The sequence below is a fragment of the Dipodomys spectabilis genome, unplaced genomic scaffold, assembly GCF_019054845.1.
Source record: "Dipodomys spectabilis isolate Male_0828 unplaced genomic scaffold, ASM1905484v1 ptg000108l, whole genome shotgun sequence".
NCBI lineage: Eukaryota > Metazoa > Chordata > Mammalia > Rodentia > Heteromyidae > Dipodomys > Dipodomys spectabilis.
This window is the reverse complement of record NW_024870785.1, coordinates 4097501-4107973: the sequence shown is the minus strand read 5'-3', so window position 1 is coordinate 4107973 and position 10473 is coordinate 4097501. Positions and strand designations below refer to the sequence as shown.

The 10473-nt window shown below is 58.2% G+C and overlaps 1 protein-coding gene across 1 annotated transcript; it reads right to left on the bottom strand.

Annotated features, from left to right (window-relative positions):
• Window positions 1–3097: 3097 nt before the first annotated feature.
• Window positions 3098–10473, bottom strand: Disp2 (dispatched RND transporter family member 2). Its single transcript, XM_042687859.1, has 7 exons — window positions 10148–10473; window positions 9888–9917; window positions 9635–9758; window positions 9269–9384; window positions 8973–9100; window positions 8527–8624; window positions 3098–6634 (listed from the first exon to the last, which is right to left on the bottom strand). Exons 1-7 carry the CDS (start codon window positions 10456–10458, stop codon window positions 3395–3397), a joined length of 4047 nt encoding a protein of 1348 aa, XP_042543793.1. The 5' UTR covers window positions 10459–10473; the 3' UTR covers window positions 3098–3394.

The following is a 10473-nucleotide window of genomic DNA, read 5'->3' as shown; positions in this document are numbered from 1 at the left end:
ATAAAATATTTATTTTTGCTTGTGGAGCTATCCCTGAGTTCTTCAGCCCAACACAAACTACCACTCAAGCCACAGCACCACTTCCAGTTTTTTGGTGGTTAATTGGAGACAAGTCTCACAGACATTCCTGCTTGGGCTGGATTTGAACTGCAGTCCTCAGATCTGAACCTCCTGAGTAGCTAGGATTACAGGAGTGAGCCACTGGCACCCAGCTAATTTAACACTTCCTCTCTGATTCCATGTTCTTGCCTTATACCTGCTGCAAGTATTTGGAGGTCAGCGCGAGCGACTGGGGCAGTAGAAGGAGTGGGGGGGGGGATCATTTGTTACCCAAGAGGAAATTCATAAGGATCAGGAGAAGCCAAATAACCCTCATAACAGATGCCACCTGTGGAAAGCAACTATCCGGTAAGCTGTAGCTTATACTGGAGGTGGGGATTACCCCTCCAAACTGAGCGCCTCCTCTTTCTGGTCTCAAGAGGCCATATTCAATTCTATTTACTCTTTGGAAGTTATTTCCTAACCTGTTATGTAAATAAACTAGCATATTCTTGGAGATGGAGAAAAGCAAAATCCACGTAAGACAGCTTTAAAAGTAAGTCTCAGGATAAGGTTGGGAGTAGGGGAGGGAGGGAGAGAGAAAGAAAGAGGGGGGAGGAGAGCAAGAGCGAGAGAGAGAGAGAGAGAGAGAGAGAGAGAGAGAGAGAGAGAGAGAGAGAGAATCCTTATTACATCATCCACCCCCAGGCTTGAATGTGTGTGGATAATCACTGTTTTGTGTAGATGTGTTGGGAAATTGAGAGTTTGGCTTTCTTCCTTTCCTTCCTTCCTTCTTTTCTCTCTTTTTTTCCTGTCAGTCATGGGACTTGAACTCAAGGCCTGGGCACTGTCCCTGAGCTCTTCAGCTCTACCACTTGAGCCACAGCACCACTTCCAGTTTTCTGGTGGTTAAATGGAAATAAGAGTCTCCACAGACTTTGCTGCTCAGGGTGGCCTTGAACCAGTATCCTCAAATCTCAGCCTCCCCAATACCTAGCACCTGGCTATTTAAGATTGGAGGGGGGTAGGTCTTACAATGTTGTTCCATTTGTCTCCCAACTCCTAAGTTCCAGTGATGCTTTTGCCTTGGTGGCTAGAGAAGCTGGGACTTCCGGAGTGAGCCAAGAAGGACTTATCTTGATTGAGCCAACTGACTTGGTCAGTCTTCTGTGCCCATGAGTTCTGTACCTGCAGATTCAACCATGCAGATTGAAAATATTTGGGGTGGGGTGGGGAAAAAAAACCACATCATAACTGAACTCATACATATTTTTTCTTGTCATTATTCCTTAAACAACACAGTATAACAACACTGACACAGCCTCTACATTGTAGTAGGTATCGTAGATCACTAGAGACGATTTGAAGTATATGGAGGATACGCGCAGGTTATAAGCAAATACTACACCGTTTTACACAAGGAACTTGAACATCCTTGGATTTCGCCATTGGGAGATGGGGGGGGGGGTTCCCGGAACCAATTCTCTGTAGATACCAAGGGACAACTGTACTGTCTTCTGTCATCTCCGTAACTCTTAGGTCTCATTTAGATTTCTGCTTCACTGGTCATGAGCTGCTGGGGGTGGGAGGTAGGTCTCAACATAGGAACATGACATAATCAAGCCAACATATCTTCTGAGTCACTCCAGCTCTACGACAGACGGGCTGTAGAAAAACCCCTAATCTTCCTTGACACCCCTAGGGAAACTGGCGTGGATCTATGGTTTTCAGGGCACATCCTGAGGGGCTGCCAAGAGCCTTCAGGGACCCCAGGACCCTTGGTGTTAGAATACAAGGGTTCTTTTAAGGAAGGGGGTCAGGCTATAGCCTTTGGAAACTGCTGGAAATGATATTCTCAAAACCCCTTCCAGTCCATGTGTAAGAAGCTGGGCTCTTTGAAGTTACCCTCCCCGCCTCCCCACAGCTGTGCCCCTCCTAATACCATATGCAAAGCTGTTCATACTCTCCCTGGCGCCACCTAATGTATGAGCTCTGACATGGGTTGGACCTTCAAGGTAGACTCCTTGCTTTGGGTAGGTACCCAAGTTAGGTACCCAGTGCCCCATTCCCCCAGATTTGTTCTTTAGAAGCTCGAGACTTGACCCAGAGAGCAGTTTGACTAGTACGTTCCCCAGAAAGGGCAGATCTGAGTTCTTTCTTAGCTGGATTATTCTGCTGGACCATGGCCTTCCATCCCTCAGTTCCTGTCCTGCCAGGCCTCCGTGTGCACTGCAGCCTGAGGATCAGGTCAGTGCTCATCTGGAGGCTGGCCGCTGGAGGTCCCTCAGAGGATTCCAGAGGGGAGGATGGGGTGTATGGGGGACACAAGGAGGCACCCTGGGATCTGCTCAGAGTGCAGCTTATTCTGGAGATGGGCGCCCAAAGGGGGAGGCAGGGTTTACACACAGACAGCCAAAAAGGCAAGTTGGAGGGAAGTACTAGAAGCAAAGGATCAAGACAAGCCAGGGACCAATGTCTCTGAAGCTGGTAGCCAGAGTCTGAGAGTTGTGGTGATAGAATGAGTCAGGAAACCGCTCTGCCAGGGCCCGGCCACATGAGCGGGGAAATGGATGGCTTCCTCAGTCTCTGTGTGTTTCCCTTGCTTGTTGGGGCTCACAGAACCTCACCGCCCCACCTCACCGCCCCGTAGCAAACTGCTGGACACAATTATGGGTCCCTCTCAGGAGCGGAGGATCTTGCAATTTAGCGGTGCTCTGTGGCTAACCATTGGCCTCCCGCCAGCCAAGTCTGCCTTCCGGGCTTCCAACCAACAGCCAGCTCCGCTCAGCCCTGGGAAACTGCTCACACTGGATAGCAGTCCAGGAAGAAGCCCCCAGCCTGATCCTGGCCAGAGAAGTTCCCCAAAGAATGAAAAGCTTCCTGATGAAGAGTCAGTGAATGAGAAGAGGTGATTCAGGAGGCAGTGGAGATTGCTGAGGGCTCTTCTGCTCAGTGAGGTGCTGTCAGGGTCGTAAGGACGGGGTACCCCAGGGTCACTGAGCATCTTGCCACTTGGGAGAGGGCCAGAGTCATCTCCCCTGATAGAGCCGCACATCCAGCCTCCCCTCCCCTTCCAGAGGAGGGGTCCTTCCTTATTGGCACGGTGGGGGCAGACAGGCCCTCAGCAGGTCACGAGGAGAGCCGGGTATTCCCTCTCACAGGTCCTCCCCACCGAGTCCTCCAGATGTAAGGGATGAGTAGCAGAAAGATCAAGGCTGGAACATCTGGCAGGGTTGAAAAAAATCCATAGCTGGAGGGTGTCACTTTGGAGAAATACCTTCAGGCTCTAGCCTGGTGCGGGCCCTGCCTAATCATCAGGGACAGGTCCGCAGCCTGGTCTGGCCTCTGGCGACCTCTAGGTGCTGTAGCCGGAGGTGTAGGCATTGGGCCTGCGGAGCCACACATCTGGCAGATCTGGCTGGCTGTTGGGCAGCATCACAGGGCTGCCATCCGGCCCGCCACGGCCCTTCCAGGACGAGCTGCTGTGCTGGGAGCTGGCCAGGGTCGGGTCGTAGATGGTCTCCTTCAGCGCCAGCCAGAGGGTGTCACGCTTCCCATTCAGCTGGCCGCGCTCAAGTGCGGGCTTCCTGGCATCATCCAGGTCTTCTGGGCAGATAACCACGGAATCGGGCACGCGGGCACTGGGCTCGGAGGCGCTCAAGCAGGTGTCGTCGGAGACGCTGAGCCCCTCCAGGGTGCTGGCTGAGGAGCAGAGGCCATCAGGAAGTTCTTCCGCCTTGGACTTGGGAGAGGGGGGCGGGACTTCCGGGGAGGCCTGGGGAGGCTCAGCCTTCTGCTCCTGGGAGTCCTGTGTCACCCAGCTTTGCGGGTTGGGGCCAGCCTGCTTATAGGGCGAGGAGGTCTGCAAAGCCGGGCACTGGCTGAACACTGCCTGGTGGTCCAGGAGCAGGTCCCGCGGGGAGGCGGGCACGAGTGGGGGCCGGCCGCAGCAGTTGCCGTCGTGAAACGGCAGATCCTCCGAGAGAACCGAGGGCCGATGGGACAGCTTGCTGGTGGCCGTGCTGGTGTCAAAGCTGGGGCTCCGGCGCCGCGCCAGGGGCTGAAGCTCGTAATGCTCGGGGCAGATCCCAGGGATGCCTGCCCCGGGCCGCGCCTTCTCCTCGTCAGGATCCTCCGTGCCCGCACCCCACGGCAGGTGCGCGCAGGGCCACAGGATCTGCCCACAGTTCTTCTCGGGCCCGAAGAAACAGCACAGAGACTGGAAGAAGAAGCTGGCGAAGCCACAGCTGACGAACTTGACCATCATCAGGGTGATGCCCAGCTTGCGATAGAGCAGGACGGTGGAAGGCAACATGATGACGCCCGAGGCAAACAGGGCCGCCGTCCCCATGGCCGTGGCCCGGCTGGTCTGGCGCAGGGAGAAGGCCACACGGCTCAGGCGATCGGGATGCGGGCACAGGTGATAGGAGATACAGTAGTTGATGGTGAAGTCCACCGAGAGGCCCACCGAGGCAGACAGGAAGAGAGCCTCGGCCGTGTTGAGCTGCCACTCGAGTAGGACCAGCAGGCCTGCGGTGAGCAGCACCGTGCCCGCCACGGCTGCCACTGAGAACAGGCTGAGTGGAACATTCCAGGTGCCCAGCAGCAGCGTGGCAAAGGCCAGCGCCAGAGCCAGCCCCAGCACCACGGCGGGCTCCGTGCTCAGGCTGTGCTGCAGACTGTACAGCTCTAGCCGGCTGGTGAACCAGCCTCGGCGGAGGCCCGAGGGTGCCCTGCCCAGCTCGGACGCCAGCCAGCGGCTGACTTCGGTGTAGAAGTGGTGGACCGGGCCGTATTCAGGACTGTATGGGAAGTTGGTCTGGAACTGCAGGACCAGGGCAGCGAGGTTGCCGTGGGCATCGAAGCGGAGCCCCAGGTCACGGGTGCCATCGGGGCTTTGCTCTAGAGCCATCATCTTGAGGCAGTGCAGGAAGAGCTGGGGGGCCATGGGGAAGTCTGTCTGGCCACAGCAGAAGTCAGGCCCGAGGCGGGCGCAGCTGGGACTTTCCATCCAGCTCTGCAGGGCCTCTACCAGGCACAGCGTGGGCCACCCCTTGGGCTGGGTGCTGAAGAAGCTCTGGTTCCGGGCTTGGTGGCAGAGTTCCAACAGCCAGTCCTGGGCCTCCAGGGTGCTGACGGAGAAGTCAGGATCGCTCACCAGGGAGCTGTTGCTACGAGGGTCCAGGGGGTCGCTCGTGTCCACTGGCAGGATGCCCCACACCAAAACCACGGGCAGGTGGCCGCCCTCATCTGGGGGCAGGTCCTCGAACAAGAACTGCTGGCGGTACTCGGCATCGAAGCGCTCGAAGGGGTGGCTGGGCCGGAAGACCTGGCCCCCGGCAGGCAGCAGAATGGGCAGCTGCAGGCGGGGGCTGACGCCGCCGATGTAGCCGCCCCCCACCGCCAGCGCCGCGAACCAGCAGATCCAGATGTACCGGAACTTGATGACCCCACAGGGCAGCAGGCGCTGGAAGAGCAGGCGGGAGAGGATGGACACGACCCTGCGGAGGCCGCGGACCCGCCGGTGTATGGCCAGCAGCAGCCGCAGGGGGTCGCTGCCGCCCCTTGGGGCCTGCCTGGGCAGACAGCCGCGGGCCAGGTAGCGCTCGTGCAGCACGGCCGAGGCGGGCAGCCAGACCAGCGTGAGCCCCATGTGCACCAGCACGGCGGTGCCCATGAAGAGGGCGAAGCAGCGCACGGTGGGCAGGCGGCTCAGGTAGCTGCCGTAGAAGGCAGCGCCTGTGGTGAGCCCCGAGACCAGCAGCAGGTAGCCGAAGTGGTGCATGGTGCGGCCCACGCGCTGTGCCAGCCCCCCGGAGGGCACCTGGCTCTTGCTGAGCCGCCAGAGGTCGAAGAAGATGAGGGTGTGGTTGACACAGACGCCACTGAGCAGCAGGAGGGCCGCCAGGTTGACGAAGGGGAAGTAGGCCATGCGGAAGGCCACGTGGTAAAGGAAGAAGGCCACCATCAGGGAGCCCAGCACCCCCAGCAGCACCATGACCGTGATGAAGAAGGAGCGCAGGTAGAGGGTGGCGCTGAAGAAGATGACGGCCAGGGCCAGCAGAGGGTACACTGTGTCCAGAGCCAGGAAGTGCTTCAGCAGCACCTGCTTGAGGCCCAGGTCCATGCCACTGACCGATGTGTAGTTGTCAGAGACCTTCTGGACATCGGCTAGGCCATCCAGGTAGATGTCCAGCATGGAGGCGTCCTTTGTGATGGGCAGGAAGAGCAGGCCGAACTTGAGGGACGGCACCTGGTAGTCAGCCGTCTGGGGACTCAGGAAGTCCCTGTCCAGCAGGAAGTGCAGGAGTTGGTACACAGCCCCGCTGCGGGCGCACTTGGTGGGGACCTGGGCACAGAATGGGGGCTTGTCCGGCTTGGATCCCAGGCAGGAGGGCACGAGGACCCCACGGTGGTAGTAGGGCGCGCAGTACCGCAGCAGGGCCAGGGTGCGGGCCGCGTCAGCTTCCGTAGTTTCCAGACAGGAGGAGCGGTTGGACAGCACGGCCAGATAGTTCCCGAGGGACCAGCTGGGGCAGCACTCATTGGCCGCGGTGCGCTGGCACAGAGCCCCAAAGTGCGGATGGGAGCGGATCTGTGGGGCACACAGTATGAAAGCGCTCAGGAGCAGTCGGTGGGTGCGGGAGGCTCCAGGCCCCCCAGCCCTGGCCTAACCATTCACACTTCTTCAGGTGCAGGTTGGAGACAGGGGTGACTTGACAGCCCAATACCCCTGGCTTGTTTCTGAGTTCCCTTTGGCTTCTGGCCCAGGTGCAGGCAGCTACACGTTGGAAGAGCCTCAGGGATAAGAGGCTCTGCCCTGAGGACTCCTGCGGTGGGTGGGGGGGTCCACACACCCCAACTCTGCCCTGCTGGGCTGGAGGTGACCTTCACAGCCATGTATGGGAAAAGGTCAAGGTGCCCTGGGCCTGGAAGGATGCCAGGTAAAAAGCAGAAGCCAGGACATTGCTATCTATGTGTGCCTCTTAGTCTGTCTCTGTCTCTGTCTGCCTCTCTCTTTCTCTCTCTGTCTCTCTCTATAGATATCTGTCTGTCTGTCTCTGTCTGTCTATCTCTGTCTCTTTCTCTCTGTCTGTCTGTCTCTGTCTTTCTCTCTCTCTGTCTCTCTCTGTAGATGTCTGTCTGTCTCTGTCTGTCTCTGTCTCTTTCTGTCTCTGTCTGTCTGTCTGTCTGTCTCTCTCTCTCTCTCTCTGGGCTGTTTAAATCCTCCTGGAGCCAGACCTCATGCCTCCTTTCCTCCTCCACAGACTGTTGCCACAGCAACAGCTGTTGTGTACAGAGAGTTCCAACCTGGAGCCAGGGGCCCTGCTCTGCTGCTGGTGATCTGCCTGCCTGGCCTTGGGGCTGAGATCATGATGATAACGGTGGTGACACTCGCTGAGTGATTGCAGTATTATCCGCTCATCCTATACCCAGGACTGGGGGTAGAGCACGTGCCTTGCACATACACGATCCCCTGGATTCAGTCCCCAGCACCACCAAACCAAAACCAGGCAGAAGCAATGTGCACAGCAACAACCTTACCCGCCAAGAAGGTACAGTCATGGAACAAGGGAGCCTTAGAGCTGGCCTTGAACTCAGACATCTGACTGCAGAACACAGGTCTTTCTGGTTCTCGGGATGACAGGTGTGATGCAAGAGGGCTTGGGCTATGGAGTGATTTTAGCAGCAAGTATTTCTATAGCTGTTAGCATAACTGGCAGGGTCTTGCTGGGGGTTGGGGCCTTAAAGCACAGAGTCTCAGCTCCCCAGCCTAGGACCTCCTCAACAGCTTGCTCTGTGCATGTGTGTGTGTGTGTGTGTGTGTGTGTGTGTGTGTGTGTGTGTACATGCACGCATGCGCAGGCACACCTGCACTAATACTGGGTCTCGAACTCAGTGCTAGCCCTTAGCTTTTTTCACTCTTAGCTTTTTTCACTCAAGGCAGATGCTGTGCCACTTGAACCACAGCTCCATTCTGGCTTTTGTGCTGGTTAATTGGAGGTAGTGTCACAGACTTTCCTGCCTGGGCTGGCTTTAAACTGCTATCCTTAGGTCTCAGCTTCCTTAGTAGCTAGGCTTATAGGTGTGAGCCACCACTTTCCAAGAGCTGCATCTTGGCTCTTCAAAAACTTCTGCCTGGGCTGGGAAGGTGGCTCCGTGGTAGAGCGCTTGCCTTGCATGCTTGAGGCCCTGGGTTCGATTCCTCAGCACCACATAAGCAGAAAAAGCCGGAAGTGGCGCTGTGGCTCAAGTGGTAGAGCTACCCTTGAGCTGAAAAGCTGAGGGACAGCGTCCAGGCCCAGAGTTCAGGTCTCACGACTGACAAAAAAAATCTGACTGCTTTTCCCGCCCCAATTCCAAACCTGTCAGCAGTGTTGGGAAAGTTTTCTAAGTAGAAAAGGGCTTCTTCCCCCTCCCCGCTTGCCGTCTGGGCTCTGTTGTGTCTCCTTCCTCACCCTCCCCCAGCCTCCCCGGGCAGCTCACCTGCTCCTGTTCCATGCGGCACATGGAGTGGATGGCATGCAGGTTCCACAGGCTGCCCCCCGAGGTTGACACGAACACCAGCTTTGCATGGCTCTTCTCTGCAACACAGCCCCCCCAACCCCCTTGGAGCTCACCCTTTGACCCCGGGTCCTCAGCCCTACCACAGGGAAGAGGCTTGCTCAGAGCTCCTGAGGGTCAGACTCCCAACCCTGTACCCAGTGGCTGGATTTGATTTCTGTGCGATCACCTCCTCCCCCCTCCCTCCCCCCCCCGCCTTTCCTGCTTGACCCTAGCTGGTTAGGGCTGCAAGTCAGCTGCACTGGCTTTGCTGTGCCGGGCTGGCTGCTTTCCTGTCTGCCTTCCCACAGTTATCCTGGGACAGCCCACCCTGCTGGCTGGGGGTGGGAGCTGCCCCTGCAGCCAGGGCTGGCGAGGCTGCAGCTTACCTGGGGGGCCACAGAAGAAGCTGTCCTCCCCATTGTCATCTATGGGCTCCACCATCCTCCGGGCCCGGACCACGCTCTCCTGGGCCCTGCCCCAGGACGCGGGGCTCAGGGTGCTGTGGAAGGTGGAGCTGGGGTGGGAAGAACGCACACAGTAGGCACCATTAGCAGCGAAGGAGGCCAGGGACCACTGTCCAGGGCGGCCCAGCAACATGAGGGGGCCACCCACTGTCCCTTCCCTGGGGGTCTTGCGCTTTCTCCCTTGGCCATACCCCAGTGGAAAGATGGGAACCTGTTACCTGTTCAGTTCAGGGTCCGGAGAAAGGGAGAGCAGGTTCTTGGGGCCGGTGAAAGCCTGTAGTGCCTTCCAGACTTCTAGCTTTCGCCCAACATCCGTGTCCCGAGGCTCAAAGCCCTGCGGGGAGAAGAGAGAGAAGAGCAGGTGGGCAGAGGGGGAGGAGCTCCCCATCTGTTCCCTTTCTACCTCTGCCCTGTTGACACCTGGGGGGGGCGGGAGGTCCCACCCACCTGGGCTGTGGACACAGGATCTCTGTATTACCTGCACAACTTCCATTGTTACCACCCCAGCTGGGGCCGCTCCCGGCGGCCATCCTGAGCTGTGCTGGCCAGGCCAAAGGCCCCTATGATTTCCCTTGGGCTCTCACCAGTAAAGGGTCCGAGAAGTCAGGCAGGCGGCTTCCCAACAGTCCGGCCAGCGTGCACAGGAGGATGAAAGCCAGACACAGCAGGATCACGGTGCCCGGCCACTCAGCGATCAGCTGGGAATAGCTAGGACAGAGCGAGGAAGCCCACGTGAGCCATGGTTGGTAGTAGGAAGCTGGTGAGCTTAGGGCTCACCAAAAAGGGGTCGTTAGCAGCCTGGTCACCCTTAGGAGTCTACGGGAGGCCCATGCCTACCTCTTGGGCATCCGGTAGGTCCGCTCCTGCCTGAAAAAGAGAAGAAACCACACTTGCTAGAGTCTTCTCCGTGTGTGTATGTGCACATGTGTGTGTGTGTGCAGGGCTTTTCCTCTCCCAGCTCCCAACCCCTCCGACACCACCCAGCCTGCCCCTTCCACCGGAGCAGGGCACAGCCACGCTGCCTCCTAAGAGAGACCCAAGGGTCTGCCCCACCTTCCGGGGGGGCAACCAGGGGGCTGTTGGTCCCCCCTCCTTACCTGACGCTGACCACGTGACGCTGCGCAGGTGGCTTCCAGGTGCCATCGTGCTGGGAGGGCACCAAGGAAGGGCTGTAGTTGGAGACATGGGAGCACAGGGCTGCCTGGTCTCCCAGTCCTAGTAGCGAACTGCCTTCTTGATATTCGTGCGGCCCTCTAGAGTAGCCGAAATGACCAGGAGCTAAGGGACTACTCGGGTCCACAGCCTGGAGGGTGGATGCGGAGGGCGCCGGGACGGAGGCATTGGAAGGGTCCTCCAGGGGGCAGGTGTGGAGGGAGCAGCTCCTCTCCGGGCTTGCCTCGGGGGCCATGGCCTCCGGCTGGGA

Coding starts and splice junctions, on each gene's coding strand:
- Disp2 (XM_042687859.1), bottom strand. CDS start 10,458: ATGGCCCCCGAGGCAAGCCCGGAGAGGAGCTGCTCCCTCCACACCTGC. Junction 9,759..9,887: donor ACCTACCGGATGCCCAAGAG/GTAGGCATGGGC, acceptor GCTCTGTCCTAG/CTATTCCCAGCTGATCGCTG. Junction 9,101..9,268: donor CCGGACCCTGAACTGAACAG/GTAACAGGTTCC, acceptor TTCCCACCCCAG/CTCCACCTTCCACAGCACCC.